The sequence below is a fragment of the Alligator sinensis genome, unplaced genomic scaffold, assembly GCF_000455745.1.
Source record: "Alligator sinensis unplaced genomic scaffold, ASM45574v1 scaffold1854_1, whole genome shotgun sequence".
NCBI lineage: Eukaryota > Metazoa > Chordata > Crocodylia > Alligatoridae > Alligator > Alligator sinensis.
Window position 1 is genome coordinate 157,388 of NW_005843246.1, and position 16,717 is coordinate 174,104.

Here is a 16,717-nt window from a genome sequence, read left to right on the forward strand (position 1 = left end):
AGCCCATATGCTTCTTTGCTTTCTAACCTCAGTCTCTATACTCCCTCAGCTGTACAGTTAACCAGGGTTGGCATACATTTGTGTGTCTGCTTTTGAAAAATATAGGCTGATTAGAGACAGCCAGCTGGTCCTTTCAGAAGCCAACTATTCATTTTGCTTCTGCAGGACCCTGTGCTCATCTAGTCACTGATAAATTCCTCTTATATGAGGAATTATGAGAGCAGCTTTTCTCTCTGCTGGAGCTTAGGTAGTTTGGCAGACCCAGATGGTTTCTGATAGTCTCTTTCTCAGTTGCAAGCTGGGTTTGTCAATGCAAGTTGGTTGATACCATCCTTTCTGACTCTTGTTACAATGATATCACTGCCTGTCATACTGGCAATAGATTCATTGCTTTCTTGTACTTCCCTGTCAGTCTGCCTTTGCCCTTTGTCTCGCACTTAAATTTAGATTGTAGGCTTTTTGGTTAGGGACAGAAGTTAAACCGGATGTAAACCGGTTTAAGTTATCAGAAACTGGTTTAAACCTGTAACAAAACAGAAGTTCAGTGCACATAAACCAGTTTCAAAATGGCTGAAACTGGTTTAAGATAAACCTGGTTGAATGTAGTATCAGATTTAACTGATTTGGCTCAAACTGGCTTATGGATCTTCTATCCCAGACCCCTTCCTTGTTCAGGTAAAATTTCAGTTCCCCAGCTTTTCCCCCAGGATGCTTATCAGCCCTAGGCTGAGCTGTGCTGTCTGCTTGAGCAGAGCAGGGTTGGTTCCACCCCTCTGCTCTGTAGCCAGAGCAGTGAGGGCTGTCTGTCAAGGGGGTGGGGTTGGGAAACTCAACTGGAGATGCAGCCCAGTTTGCGTGGTGGGGCAGAGCAACCCCTGCCAGACTTCCCCACCACTGGAGTGGAGGGGGTGGGGGCATAGGCCACCAGGCTCAGGTCGGGGAGGTTTAAACTCCCTCCATGGCCCACAAGACCCCAGCCCAGAGCTGCATGGGAGGGGAGGCAGCCACACTTCTTCCCCATTCCCTGCTCAAGGAGGGGAGAGGGCTGCCCCTGCCAGGGTTTCCTCCCTCTCTCTCTGCTCAAGCAGAGAGCAGGGAGCATGGCCACACCCTGGCCATGGCTGGCTGGGTGAGGCAGGGAAGTGGGATTTAATCCCCCCCTCCACTCTCCCGCCTTCATGGGAACCCAGCCAGGGTCTGCCTGACATGGGTGCAGCAGCCCGTATCAGGTTCTTCTCCCCGTTCACTGCTCAAGCAGTGGGGGCAGGGGTGTGGCCAGATGCCAGGCCCCTGAGGCAAAGCAGGGGAGGGAGGGGGCTTTAATCCTCCCCTCCTCCCACTGGCATGGGACCTGATGGCCATGGGAGAGGAGAGGGAGGGGCAATTAAACCCCTCTCTCTCCTCCCCCCACTTCTCAGCATGCCAGCTGGGGGCCAGGGTGTGGCCACGACCCCTCCACTCTATCCCCAATTTAAATAATGAGCAGGGGAAAATCCTGGCAGGGGTTGCTTCTCACTTCCCCCTCCAGGCACACCCTAGCTGGGGACCATGCAGGCCAGGGTGGTGGTTCAAACCCCACTACAGTCATAGTGGGCCTGCTGGAGCCTGGCCATGCCCTACCCTTGTCTCAGCTTCCCTCCAGCCTTCTGGCCACTGCTGAAGGGAAGGGAGGGCTTGCTTTAGTGTCCCTTGGCTTCTAGCCTGAGTCACTGCAGGCTTGTGGCTGCATTTCCAGAATCAAAGTGAATGTCTATTCACTTATTTCTCAGTTCAATCTATGCAGGTTAGACTAACCTGCAAAAATTGAATCAATACAGGCCTGGGCTCTTTGAATGTCTGTACTTAGCCTTTGGGACAGGAAGCACCTTTTTGTTCTGTACAGGTATCATACCCAGCCCAATGAGGTCCTGATCTGCCACTAGGGCTCTAAGGCTTAGTACAAACAGGTAAAAGGCCTGGAATGGAATCAATCCAGTCTTCTCAGATTTCTCTAAATTGCATAGATTGGACCGATTAATGAACCTAATTGACATTCAGACTTCAGTTGGCTAAGGCAGGCAGAAGGAAGCCTGCACTGGCCCAAGCCAGAAGGTGAGAGGTGCTCAAGCATGCCTAGCCCAGCTGAAAGGGGGCACTCCTCACTGGCTGTCCTGCACACCCCCAGCTCGCTGCTGTCCCCCCAAAGGGGTGGAGGAAGGATCCCCTGTCCCAGTGCCAAGCTGGGGTCTGCCCGCATGGGGGGAGCCCCGCAGCTCAGGCAGGTTTCTCTGGCCCCAGCCCAGGCTCCACCCCACCACCAAACCCAGGGTCTGGTGAGCTGCAAGAGCCCTGTGCCAAGGCTGATTCCATCCCACTGCAGCTGGGTTGGCTGGTCAGCCCTGCCCTATTTCATTCTGACCACAGGGGGAAGAAGAAGGGAGCCCCCATCCTGGTGCCAAGATGGGGTCTGCTCCCCTCCCCTGCTGGCCCAGATTAGGACTACTGCCCCCCACTCCCTCACAGTGCCACACTCACTTCCTCCCATGCCCTGATTACTTAGGGCTGCCAGTGCTGTCTGTCCCAGGGAGCAGGCAGGGAAGGGTTAAACTGCCAGACTTTGCTCTTCTGGCCCAGAGAGCAGCTACTCCAACAACAGCAGTGGCTGGGGGCAGTGGTCCCAATCCAGGCCAGCAGGGAAGGGGGGCAGACCCTGGCTCAGCACCAGGACAGGGGGCTCCTTTCCCTTCTGCCTACTGGTTAAAGGCAGTGAATGGAGAGGGTGGGGCTGTGCAGCTGAGCTGGGGTAGGGGAAACCCAGCTGGGCAGACCCCAGCTTGGGGAGACCCCAGGGCAGGGTAAGTGAAACCCCCTGAGGTGCACCAGCTCAGAGCTGGGGCCAGAGCTCGGGCTGGGGCAGGGGGGAGCACAGTTCTTCCACCTCTCCGCCTCCCCTTCTGCTGCTCTCCAGGGCTGACAGGTGCAGTCAGGATGCAGGCTGGGGAGCAGAGGCTTTGCTGCCTCAGCTCTATGGCAGCTTGGGGACAGGGCTGGCCCAGCTCAGCCAGAGCAGACAAGAGGGGCAGAGACTAGCCTGTCACCTTGGGATGGGAGGTTAGCAAGGAGCTGCAGGCATCCTGGGATGCCAAAGGACAGGGAACTAAGGTGATTTTCTATGGGATCTGGGACAGAAGTTTGATAGAACGGGCTAACCTAAACTGATTAAATCTGATGCTACATCCATCCAGATCTAACTTAAACTGGGTTTGGCCATTTTGAAACCGGTCTATGTGTACTGAACTTCTGTTATCTTCCAGGTTTAGACTGGTTTCCAATCAGTTATACCAGTTTATGTGTAGTTTCTGTCCCTTGCCTAAAGTGCTACAGCAATATAAACACCAGTAATATAGTTGTAAGGGCCAGGCAGTAGGGCTGTGTGAAGCTTCGGTCTCTGATTCGATTCAGCGGAGATTCGGCCCATTATGGTGGCCGAATCTCTGAATCTGAATCAAATCGGAGGACCCTTTAATCTCTTGGAATCGAATTGGAGCGCTCCAAATCGATTTGGCGATTCGGGGATAGACACAGCTTTAAATGTTTTTTCTAAATACCTCTAGGTAACAGGCAGCTCATGAATGCTGCGATGCTGGGGCTCATGGAGTGTCCCACAGAAGCACGGGGCTGTCCAGTGTGCTTGGCAGAGGACCTGGAAGTGGACCAGAAGCACTTCCAGTCCACTTCTGGGTCCACTGGGGAGTGTGCCGGAGGCCCCCCCCCTACTGCCCCAGCTCAGCAAGTGGTGCCTCCTGGGTCTGGGAGGCACCCAGAGTCCACCTCCCCTAGCCAATCGCCGAGCTGGGGAGGCATGGAAGGGGGGCCCAGCATGCTCCCCACATGCCCCGGAAGTGGACCGGAAGTACTTCCCATCCACTTCCTGTCCAGTGTGCTTGGCAGAGGACCTGGAAGTGGACCAGAAGCACTTCCAGTCCACTTCTGGGTCCACTGGGGAGTGTGCCGGAGGCCCCCCCCCTACTGCCCCAGCTCAGCAAGTGGTGCCTCCTGGGTCTGGGAGGCACCCAGAGTCCACCTCCCCTAGCCAATCGCCGAGCTGGGGAGGCATGGAAGGGGGGCCCAGCATGCTCCCCACATGCCCCGGAAGTGGACCGGAAGTACTTCCCATCCACTTCCAGGTTTGCTGCCAAGCACACGGGGGGGCCCCCACGCTCCTGTGGGACGCTCCATCTGCCCCAGCATTGCAGCGTTCATAAGTCGCACCTGGTACCTCTAGGTATGTAGAAAAAACATTTAAAGCTGTGTCTATGGCCAAATCGCTGATTCTCTAAATCAGCATAGAATCTTCAGATTCAGATTCGGCTGAATCGAACCATGGACAGTGATCCCCGAATCAACTAATCGAATCACTGTCCCCGATTCAGGCTGAATCTCAATTGAATAGGCTCATTTTGCACACCCCTACCAGGCAGGTAAGGTTTTTTTCTTGTTTTTTTTAATGTAGTCATAACTTATTATGATCAGTTTTTTCCCCCCATCTGATTTATCCATTTTATTTTGCTGCATAAACCTAAAATATTCTGTCCAGCAGTGACTAGTTGAATTTTCCTCCTGCACAAAGGTTCTGGAGTAAAGCTAGTGGGGATAGCTTCACTGCTTTCTCATTCTAGCTGCCTTTTTACCTCTGGTAGAGGAAGGTGAGGCAGTGTCAAACCCTAAATCTGTGGCATAGGTAATAGGAACTGTTGGCCGCTTTATTTTACCCTTTTTTAATCAGGTATGACAAATGCAGTTTTTAAAGCCCTGTCACCATATAAATGAGACTTGTATTATATCTACATGTGTATATTTGTTCGCATATGCACGTATACACAGACATGTGATAAACAAATGAGCTTTGTGATGAAATGTATTTATCACAACTGTTACTAATACATCTGGTTTGCATGGAATGTGGCCAATGAAGAAATTCCATGAGGCATCTCAAGCCACCCGAACACAGTGGAATCAAGCTTCAAGACACAAAGGGGCCATGACTATCAATTTAATTGCCCTTTCCTTCTTCTCTATTTACAATGATCAAATTGCAAAGGCCTGAGAAGGTTGATACAAGGCTCCCTTGTTATCCGTTTTTGTTTTCTGCAGCTACCCATAGAAGTGTGGAGCAAAATCTCTATTGCTTTCCTTTGTTATTTGAAGGAGGAAATCTTTTACAAAGCAAATGTTGACATTGAATATGGCAGTATTCATGATTAGAAACAGGTGTTTCCAGATGTTGTAATTACACCATTTCTATAATACCAATCTCTGCAGTGTCTTAACTTGCAACTTGTACATATTTTTTTACTGTGAATGCTCAGTAATTTGAATTATGCCAGTTTATTTTGCACTGGATTAAGCACCTGACAATTTGCATCTGTTCATGCACCTGCAATGTTTATTCACCTTAGTAGCCAAAAGTTTTTTTTTCTTAAGTAGTTTATCTTTGTATTAAAAAAATTATCCTAAATCATGCTGTCTCTATTCTTTTTGCTTTATTCTTTTACTTGCAAGCTAATTAGGCTTTAGCAGTTCAGGGTAGCCAGTGTTTAAAAAAGAGAAAGTTGTCACTTGATTAGATAAGGATACAGAAAGGGGAGCGGGGGAGGATCTGTCAAATAGTAACCAAGAACAACTTCTGGAGTGACCATTAATCACATTGAAAAGCATTTTGTGGCAGAAACAATAATGTGATTTATTGAGATGTTTCTGAGTATAGACAAAGCCACCAAAAAGCACATGTGGATTATGTTTTCAGAGGTAATTTTTCAGACCAGGCATTATGATGCTGTGTCAGCCAGAGCAGTAACTAAACAGCTATTCAAAAAGACTCCAGTTCACTAATACCATTAGACTGCAGATAATAATAAAGGTTATCTGCAAAAATTCTTCATTGATGAATGTTGTTTCTAAGGTGCCATAAAAATGTTGGTCAGACATTTTTGCTTAAAGGTGTAATTGATTACAAGGTGGAAATGTCAAACAAAGTCAGACAAGGAAATAATTTTTTCTATATAAAACATGTTTGCTTCAGTTTTAAACTGCTACAGAATCTTTACTTTTTAAAATTAGAGTTGCTCCTGATTTACAGCCCAGTCTAATTCACACTGTGGTCAGCAGGAGTCCTTCACTTGATTTTTGTCAGGCACTCCTTATGTGTGTCATGGAGTTTGAATTGATCCTTTGGTGTTGGTGTAAGGACTTGATCTTGCATCACTGAAGTCAGTGGGGGTAATTTTATTTCATTGCAATAGTTTGGCCATTAAATGAAATCAGAATCAGGGCCTTTAATTTTAATGCAGAAATTCCTATATTCATTCTAGCCCCAACCTGGATGAGTTTAATTTATTCATCAATTACAGCAAAAAAACCTCCTGAATTTTAATGAGAAAAGTATGGATATTTTGCAATATCAGTTTGCATCATTTTTAAAATGACGAAGATGTTGAACAACACTTAATTGTATATGTAGTTCTGATACAAGTAGAGAATGTTCATATGTTCCTAGCATATGAGTTTTTATTTTGACTTGTGCAGCAGATGCACTGTACAAGCAAATCACAAATTGCTATTGATTCTTGACAGTATAATTGTTCTTGGCCTCTCAGTGGTTATCATACTGTCCACGTTCTGTCCTGTCAGCATAATCCTTTGTTTCACAAACCCTGTTTGTTTCACAAACCCTTTGTTTCATATAAACATCCTAATTTGGTCTGTTACCCCAAAACCAGAAAGCCCAAGGGCCCTGCAGTTGGGCACTGTGACCTGGTGCCACCTCATCTTATGTTATGGAACCATGTAGTACATGGCTTCAGTTCCCAGCCTGTGCATCTGCTTGCCTGTATCAGATGCAGCAGACCTTGAAGAAACTTTTGTCACAGACAGGCATTTAGAAATCAATTAACTCTTGATGTTGCTGTTGAACCATTATTCTAATGCATATCTACTTTACCTGTAAGCCAATTGCCAAAAGCAAACCTCTAAATACCATTTCCCAGCCATCATCAGACTGGTCCCTTCTCATCTGATCCACAGGGCAAAAAGGTTGAGCACCACTAATACAGATAATTGCTGAAACTGATCCTTTTTAACAAGGATGTTAGAAAATTGGAGAGAGCAAAGAAATTAGTCACAAAAATGGTTTAAGAGCTTGAGAATGTATAATAATGCTAATTATTGGCAGTTTTAACTGCTCAGCTAAAAAAAATGAAGATGATGCTTTGGGGGTGATTTATTTAACTTTTTCTTTTTTTCCCCCTTTTTTCTCTCTTCCCCGCCCCCTTTCCTAGTAGTAGAAAGGGACACTTAATCACAACTTCAGTGCATTTTGCACATCTAGATTATTAAACAGATAATTCTGTATGTGATAACTTTACCATGCAATACTAAGAATACTGCAAACATTTTTAAAAGAGCAGGTTAAATTCCAATCATGTCTAGTTTTTTGGTGCTGTTAGAACAGCAAAAACACCTATGAAGATTGAACTTGGCACCTTTGAGGAAAGCTTACAATGGAGCATTCATTATTTCACATTTGGGCACCTCTTTTCCCAGGTGTACATAGATTGGGGGGGGGGGGGGGGCTGGGTTGGAAATGCATGTAAAAGACACTCAGAGAGAATTGTAGCCTTCATTTGACATTCAAGTGCTTTATCCTGACATTTCTGTTATTCCCATGAATTACAGCAGGGAACAAGCTAAAGAGCCAACCCTTTCGTCTGAACTGGGCTTGGATTTCACTAGAGAAAGACTACTATGTTGTAGATGAGGACTCCAAGTTCCTGGAGGTGACTCTGAAGCGCAGAGGATACCTGGGAGAGACATCTTTCATTGGTGAGTTTGGTTTTTTTTTTTCAGTTGTCCTCTCCTTCAATAAGGAGAGGCTGATTTTTTTTTTTAAGGAGGATCAGTAACTACATCATAGCTGCTCTTCTTTACCTATATAACACCAATGAAGTGCAATGGTAGTACTATATTCATTTATTCCTTAAATGTAGCTCTGTTGCAGACAGGTAAGTCAGTGCTCCACCTCTGAGACACCTAAGTGAACACATGATATGACAACAAATGGTAACAAACATTATAGGGGTTAGGTCAGGTTACAATGAAAAGATCAGCCTTCCTCATTTGGATGTTCAATATGAGCTTCCAGTTGCAATGAACAGCCTTATTCACAGGCCATCAGGGCAGCCATCCTCCTGTTCTCTGCTATATATATTACTCTTCACAACTGTTCCACAGACACTACCATTCTCCTTTGGCAGTGAGACCCACAATGCATCTCATATATTGTGGTAGGCTCCCCAATCCTCAAGCTACATGCAGCTGGTGCTTTCTGCCTGTCTTCCCATTGCCTCCTTCTCAGGTCAGTCACTTAAGGCAGAATACTCTGTCACCTAGTTCATAACCAAAGTAGGAATTATTCTGTTACCTCCTCTGGGTGTATAAGTGTCCCCCAGTGTAAGACTAAGATCACCCTCCAGGGTTATGCAAACATCTCCCTTTTCCTATAATTGGGGTACTTACTTTCCAAAAAAGTATAATAGGATTGGTCCTACACACTGCTTGGGTAACTCAAAGCTGGGATCAAACTGCACTTTGGTTATGCACTAGGGTGCATAAGGGTTGAAAAGGAACAGGATTGAAATGATGTAAGTGTATCTCCTATTTCTGTACTCAGTCCTGGCCAAGCAAATCATCCAAATGACCTAGCATTCTGGAATACTAAGGGGGCTGGAACTGTACCAGCATCAGGCAGCTGTTTGTTATGAGCAGCCACCTGAACACTGCTTCCATCTAAATATGCTGGGTCCCTTTTCCAACTCTTTCTAAATCTCATGGATGTTAGGGCATCCTACTGCACTCCTAAGACATCTCCGGTCTGTGGATGGAGGATGAGTAGAATTATGGGAGCAGGACTGACTGTATAAAAAAATAAATAATGCTGCAGACAAGGATCTATAACCATAAGATACTACACAAAATCTTACCTTTTTTTCTTCTTTGTCTTCTCTTATTTGCCTCAACCACCAACCTCAAAACTCCAATCTAATGTAGACTTGAGTTATTTCGACTAATGAACCATATATGTGTATATGAACTTAACATCTGACTCACATGGTCTGATCCTGTGAGTCAGACCCTATGACTCACCTATAGACATCATAATATTTGGATGGCAATTGTGTGTCATATCATACATACATTGTATAAACTCCACCATGTGGGAACGCATTCCAAATCCACACAAAGCTTGTTTCATTATGAGTGTGTGTGTTTTTAACCCAGTCCTTTTATTAGCCTGCAGACGCGATAGGATGATTAATTGAGAGTAAAGTAGTTGACTTAATATTGCAGTTATAACATCAATGAAATTTTTGGCATGCTCTGATGCTAACCCTCTTTTTTTACAAAAGAGGGTAAGCAATGAGTTCATAGAAACAATCTGGTAATATAAGAAAAATATCTATATGTTGTATAGTAACCTCTCACTGATGATGACTGATCAGGACAGCCACAGGGCTTGAATCCAGAAGCTGTCCCAATCAGCTAGTTGTCAGCTGGCAGGGACCACCTGGCACGCAAGCCCCTGGGTAGTCCCTGCCAGCTAATGAGGACTGTTCTGGGGCTTTGGTCTCTGGGCCATTCAGTCAGCTGTCAGGGACTACCTTGGAAATCTAGTCCCAGGGCAGTCCCTGCCAGCTGACAGGAGATTGGGAAGGCCTCAGGTTTCTTGCCCTGGGACTGTCCCAGTCTCTTGTCAGCTGACAGGGACTGGCAGATCAGGTTCAAACTGCGGGGCTATCCTGATCAGCTGATTATCAGCCAGCTAATTCTAGTCCTGGGGCAGTCCCTGCCAACTGATGGGAGATTTGGAACAGCCCTGGGGATCAGCTAATGGGACCATGATGATCTGCTAGGGGTTTTCAATCTTGTTTTAACAAGTGTACCCCTTTTGTCTCAAATTTTCAGCTCATGTACCCCTTTATGTTTATTGAGGCCCCTGCAGTGAGGGAGGGGCTGGGGCTGAGGCTGGGGCTGGGGCTGGGGCAGGCACTGCAGAGCCCAGGCAGAGCACGGGAAGGAGCCATGAGCAGCTTGTCCAGGAGGTGCAGCTTCTGCCACTGCATGCACCTGGGGAGGGCATGGGGGCGTGTACCTCTGGATCTGCACATGGGGTGAGGTAGGATGCCATTGTGGGCTGGGGCTGGGGCTGTGCTTGGCTCTTCCTAGCTGGGGCTGGGTCAGGCTGCACTCAGGATGGGTGGTGGCGGTGCTGGGAGAGGAGGTATGGGAGGGCCTACAGTGACTCCAGAATTTGCCATAGGCCCCCCCAATCCTCCCTCCAAGTGCCGCTGCCCACCCTGAGCACAGCCTGGCCCAGCCCCCCACTGGGAAGAGCTCAGCACTGGCCCGGCTCCAGCCCGCAGTGGCAGCCCTCCTTCGCCCTGCGCGCATATCTGGGGGCACACGCCCTCCATGCCGTTCCAGGGGTGCATGTAGCGGTGGGAGCTGCCTTGCCCCTGCCCCTGCACTCCCTGGATGAGCCACTTACTGCTCCGTCCCGCATTCCATCCTGGCTGGGCAGCCCCTGCTGCTGCCTCAGCCCCAGCCCCACTCCCTCCCTCCCCCACTGCTGGGGCCTCACTCTGCCCCCCACGCCCCTTCCCTCACAAGAGACTTGCCAGCCAGACCCAGCTGCTCTCCATGCTGCTGGGCTGCACTCCTGGCTGCCTGCAGGCTGCGCTGCGGCTGCACACACACATGTAGCACTTATTGGCCACATTATCTGATGCTTCAGTTCTGCATACCCGCTATGACCTTTAAGTACCCCTAGGGTTATACATACCCCTGGTTGACAACCACTGAGCTAATCCATTGGCTAGCATGGTCCATTCCAGGGCTAGAACCTTGCGGTAATCTCTGCCAGCCAACTGCAGATTGGGACTGTGCAAGGACTCAAGCACTGGGGCAGTCCTAATCTGCCGATAATCAGCTAATTGTTCTTTAGCTCCGGGGATCACAGGGAGGTTTAAATGGCCCCATTTTTCCCCAGAGCTAGTCAATGATCAGCTGATTGTCATGCATCAAACTTGGTGGTACAGAGGGAACCCAGGATTATGATCCCGGGTTCCCCTGGCCCCAGCAATATGTCATTGAGATCTGATGCTGGATCTGACAATCATGCCTCCATGTGTGGCTTGGCAAAAAGCGTGGTTGTTCATCAGATCCCATTAAAGCTTTAATTGTATGTCTGCCAGGGGTGAAATAAATTTAAAAAAAATAGGATACAAATACACTGTGCAAAATGTATTAGTTTTTCTATTAAGACTGCCTTCAATAAGCTGTTTAAATGGATGGAATAAACCATTAAGAAATATCAAAGTGTCTTTCTTATGTGTCCCAAAAATATTTAGATAATGCAAAGTAAAAAATCCATTGAAATCTCTGGATACACCTAATGCAGAAATGTGAAGCTATTTTAGGAATATGACTTGTCTCACTTAGACCCAAACTTCACATTCACAAAGCTTTAGGAACAGGCTTTAAATCATTGCTGTCCTCCTGGCTGTTCTGGCATCCCCCATGGTTGATGTCCAGGTTTCTGTGGTGACTTCTTGAGCATCTGTGCCAGGGGCAGATTAACACAGGGCCCAAGCCTAGGGGCCCCTGCCAATCAGGGCCCCCCCTGGGGTGCCAGAGGCAGTGGGCATCCAGGGCAAGCAGCGCATGCCTTCTCCCCTCTTGTCAGGCTAGAGCCAGAGGCTAGGGGGCAGGCACAGGGCTCTGGGCAGGTGTTGGTGGCTTCCCAGGGCCGTCTATTGCCAGGAGACCTCATGGGTGGCCCCACTCCCACTCTCCACCATCTGCAGGCAGCCGCCAGCCCCAGTGCCACTGGGACAGGATGGAACAGGCATCCCTACTCTGCCGAGGCCAGCAGAGGGGCAGGTGGGCAGCCAGGGGTGGTGTGGAGCCCATTTTCCTCCCACCCCGTCCCCAGGCTGTCTCCGGCTCTGGCCTGTCCCACAGGTTGGTTCCAACACCAATCTCTGCTCTGGGATCCTGCACACTGACTCTCTCCTACTATTCACTTTATCCTGGAAGGATAAGACGTGCAAAAGTTGGTTTTTTTTTTAATTAATAGAGGGACAACAGACATGCTTGTTGAATGAAATAAGAGCTTTATCCAGTTTATATCTGGCATTCATTTTGAAAAGTCGACTTTTTTGCAGGCTACTTGCTGTGTCCAGTCTCTGCTGGCAGAGCAGAGTAGAGAAGTTGTTAGGAAACCAATGACATTCCTCTGATTTCTTAGGACAGCTTTAAGTTGGCTAGAGGCAATTTCAAACTCTGCTATTTAGTAGCAGCTCTCAAGGGGCCATCTACTAGCAAAGGAAAGCAAGAGCACAGCCTGGTGAAGTCATGACCTTGGTATCGTAGACTGGCAGAAGAGGGTTCTATGACTATGGTAGACCCACTCTCTCTCAGCAGAAGAAAGACATCCAGTCTCTCCTCTCTGTGCACCACTGGACAAGAGTATCCCAGAAAATTTAGCTCATCATTTTCAGTAACATTTTTCACTTTAAAAATTTTTAATTGCTTTATTTAATCCACATGACTTGTATCCTGTGGCACACACACACTGTATCAGGTTGTCTGAAAATTCAATTAGGAACTCCTAAATAGTTCTGAAGTGTAAGAACTACAGTTCCTAATTTAGGAATGATTTCATACTTCACAGCTTTCAGAGACTTTTGCAAGATATCAGATTCTCTTTGAACCAGGTAGGGTATTCATCATGACAAACATTAATTATTCTCAGACAAAGGAGGGTAGTGATTTTTAATTGCTGTTGTCAAACGGAAAATAAAAAGAAGAATTTAAATGTTTGCACTGCTTCTGGTTAAAAACCTAAGATAGTACTGAACTCCCAAACCTCACAATGTAATATAGATTCTTGCTTCATTAAATGCATAGCTGGAGTCTACTAGTGTGCACTTATTGTTTCTATTGATTTTTTCTTTTTGAAAAAATTGAAAAAAGTAAAGTAGAAACCCTTTACATTTTAAATGAAATAACTTCGTTTTATTTTGCATTACACATCTTGGTGGTTGTTCTCTCTTTCTCTCATTCATATATGTGTATGTGTATGTATATATTAGACTGTATAATGTATGGTACTTTCTCACTTTGTTAAAATATAGTTTTTAATGTAAATAATGTGAATTTCTGTATCATCACTGCTATGGTCTAAAAATACTTTATGGAGATTAATGAATTAAGCCTTACAATCCTTCCCCAGTTATTTAGTCAAGTACTATTAGGACCATTTTACAAATGGGTGAATCAAGAAAGAGAGTAAGCTTTCAATAATTTGAATAAAATCAGTTAATAGAAAGTTAATAGTAAACTGGGACAGAAAATCCATGGTACTTTATTTTTTGACTAAGTGATGCTACCTCAAATGTATAAAAACAATTATGCTAAGCTAAAGTAGATAGATAGGTGTCAGAAAAATCTGGTTATTTCCTTTCCTGAGTATGTTGACACAAATGCACAATGCACTCCATGCACATATTTGCTTTCCCTTTTTAGTTATTTTATTTAAAATGCATCTCATAACAGTGTTATGGCATATCTGTTTCCATTTAAATGGCACAACGTTCAAATTTTGGATCTGTGTCTTTCTCTGGTGGTTACCTAGGTACTTTAACAATTGCTCTGTTGTTCTCATTGGGGTAATTTCTTTCTTATCACGTAGATTTTTCATGGCCATGGGCTAGGGCTGTCAATCTAAGTGACAATTCAAAACCATTGAATCAAATCCTCAGTCAATACAAATCTGGCTTGAATAAAATGGATCCACATGCAACTCCAAGGGAAAACCTTGTTAGCTGGCAGGATATCATCCCAATGGAAGTGGTAAATCGGGAATACTAAGCAAAGGTTAAAACTATCCTGGTAAAAAAGCTGGGAGGGAAATAAATTTGCATTGACAAGGAGCTAGACTAAATGACTTAACAGAGCTTATTTATTTATTAGGAGCTTCCATATAAACGAAGCATCAAGAGTCATGAAAATTTATAACAGTTAACATGTAGTGACAAATTTGCACTGGCATGGACAAACACTTTTAATATGGCTACCTTAAATGAAGACATGCCTTGCCCCATCCCCAAAAAGCAGGCAAGAGCTAGGGTAGTATCTACAGGTTATCACGTAAGTATGCAACTGTTTGTCAGTATAGGCTGGCATGGGTATATATGCATTTTATACAGGTAACTTGAGAGCCCAGTCCTGAAAATGCTTGTGCATAATTTTACCCACGTTAATAGAGCTTTTCAATTTCTGGATTTGCAAAGCAACTATGTGCATACTAATACAGAACTAGGTACCCATTGGTTTAAGTTAGTGGAACTATTAACACCAAGTTATTTTTGTGTATAGATATTTGCAAGGATAGATTCTCTTATCTACATTTTAAAATGGGCCCCATGCTGTATTGGCAGAGAATGTTTAGTATATACACATTATAAATACTTGTGTGTAAGATGTCTTATAATTATAATCTATTAGCAGCCACTTTTTTTAAAAAAAATCTAACTTGTCACTTGGTTTTGCTGATATTCTCTTTTTTTTTTTGTGGAGAATAATTCTTCTAAACTTATTTGTACAGGTATTGGAACTAAAGATGGAACAGCAGAAAAGGATAAAGATTTCAAAGGAAAACCTCAGAAACAGGTCCAGTTCAATCCAGGACAGACCACAGCTACCTGGAGAGTGAGGATAGTCATAGATAATGAATATGAAGCATCTGAAACTTTCCAGATTGTCTTGTCTGATCCTGTTATGGCTGCCCTGGAGTTTCCAGAAATAGCAACTATTGAAATTGTGGATCCTGGTGATGGTATGCGGCATTTACCAGCTGTGTAACTACTAGAGTTGGCACCTGGGATAAACTTAATGGGAGGGAGGAGTGGGCACATAATTCCAAGAGTGGGATAAGGGTAGGCACGTGGTTCTAAGCAAAATAACAAGTGAGGAGGGCAGAGGCTGAAGGGGGCATGGGTTCTGAGAGCAACAGAGGAGGAAGGAGAGGGGGAAGTCAAAGGGGTGGGGAATCCAAGAGCCTAGGTTCTGAAAGAGAGCAGGTTGGGGAACAGCACTCTTACTCATGCAGAGACTCCTATACAATCCCAGACACATGTGCTCTACCCGCCCCAGCTGTTCATCTTAAATCTGCAGCAGTCAGGGACTGTTTCAGAGTTTTTGGCATGGGAAGGCTCCTGGGGCACGGACTCCATGGGGATGGGGGTGGGGACCTAACTTGGTTCCTGGAGTGAATGCTGTCACCCCACCCCTAGTTATATTACTGGCACTTACAGCTCCTCTTCTTCCAATTCCTAACAGAAAATTCATGCTTCCAAGAAGTAGTGCTCACCCACAGCTTACAAGTTCAGGAGCCAAGTGCTAGGCTCTTCACTCCCTTTTATGCTTATTCAGGCAAAATTTCTGTTGCAGCTGTGAATCACTATCCAAGTACTTAGCAAAACATGGTCAACCCCTTTGTTGTCCAGATTTATACTCCCTGGGCATGTCTACACATTCCTCTTATAAGTGGGCTTAGCCTAAAATCGCCATTTTAAGGTGCCTTAAGAGTGCATGTCTACATGTGTGCATCCTTAATGCACCCTGAAAATGGTGATTTAAGGCTATGTGAGCCTAAATTTGATACCTGCATAAAGCAGATATCAAATTTAGGCATGAATAGCTAAGTCACATTAGCGCACATGTAGATGTGCTAATGCGCATTAACGCTGTGCTTGTCAATAGATGCACAATGAATTAATGTGCATTAGTGTGACTCAGCTATTTGCACCTAAATTTTATGCACCTTAATGTGCATTAGCATGTCCACATGTAGACGCGCGCCTGAATCACCTTAATGCACCTTAAGCAAAGGCGCATTAGGTTTAGGCATGTGTAAATACATGCATAGACACACCCCATGTGATTTAACTAACATCAGCACTGAATGTCTCTCTCTTTTTCTCTTTTTAGAATCGATAGTGCATATTCCTCAGCTTGAGTATAAAGTAGAAGAAGATATTGGTGAGCTGTTCATTCCTATTAGGAGATTGGGAGACATCAGTCAAGAACTAATGGTCATTTGTTCCACACATCAAGGTTTGTTAGTTACTCAAGTAACAAAGATAGGGTGTTTGTACACGTGACAAAAATTGGCCATTTTAGCGGTTTTATTGTGTCACACATGCGGGGGGGGTTTATGATTTAAACAAGTTTGCTAGGTTGCAAACTAAACCACATCCACATGTAGTTTAGTTTGCAACATAGCTATTTGTAACATCGCAGCCTTTGGCAGCTCACCCCTCCTGCTGAGGCAGAGGCGGGTTGAAGGCAGAAGCAGTGAGGGACCCAATACTTTTTTTTTTGTTTTTTGTGGAGCCTGCCCATGTCTCCCATGACCAGAGAGCAAGCTTCCAGTGGGTAGAGTGGCCCCTGCGCCTCAGAGGGCCCTGGTCTTTCCCTCTGCATCAGTGGCACTCCCTAGGGCCACCCAAGAGGGCTGCTAGCGGGCAGGTGCTGACCCAGCTCAGGCTCGGGGAACAGTTGGAGCTAAGGCAGCACCCGCCTGCTAGCCACCTGCCCAGATGGCCCCAGGGGGTGC

The 16,717-nt window shown here is 45.7% G+C and overlaps 1 protein-coding gene across 1 annotated transcript in view; it reads left to right on the forward strand.

Moving 5' to 3' along the window:
* The window catches only part of LOC102379812 (FRAS1-related extracellular matrix protein 2-like), a gene marked incomplete at its 5' end in the record, with an annotated part of 138,667 nt that overhangs the window by 55,245 nt on the left and 66,705 nt on the right, over positions 1–16,717 (forward strand). Inside the window, 3 exons of the mRNA XM_006038086.2 lie at positions 7,714–7,860; positions 14,705–14,935; positions 16,090–16,215. Coding sequence (XP_006038148.1) covers positions 7,714–7,860; positions 14,705–14,935; positions 16,090–16,215 — 504 coding nt within the window. The remainder of the gene's footprint in view (positions 1–7,713; positions 7,861–14,704; positions 14,936–16,089; positions 16,216–16,717) is intronic.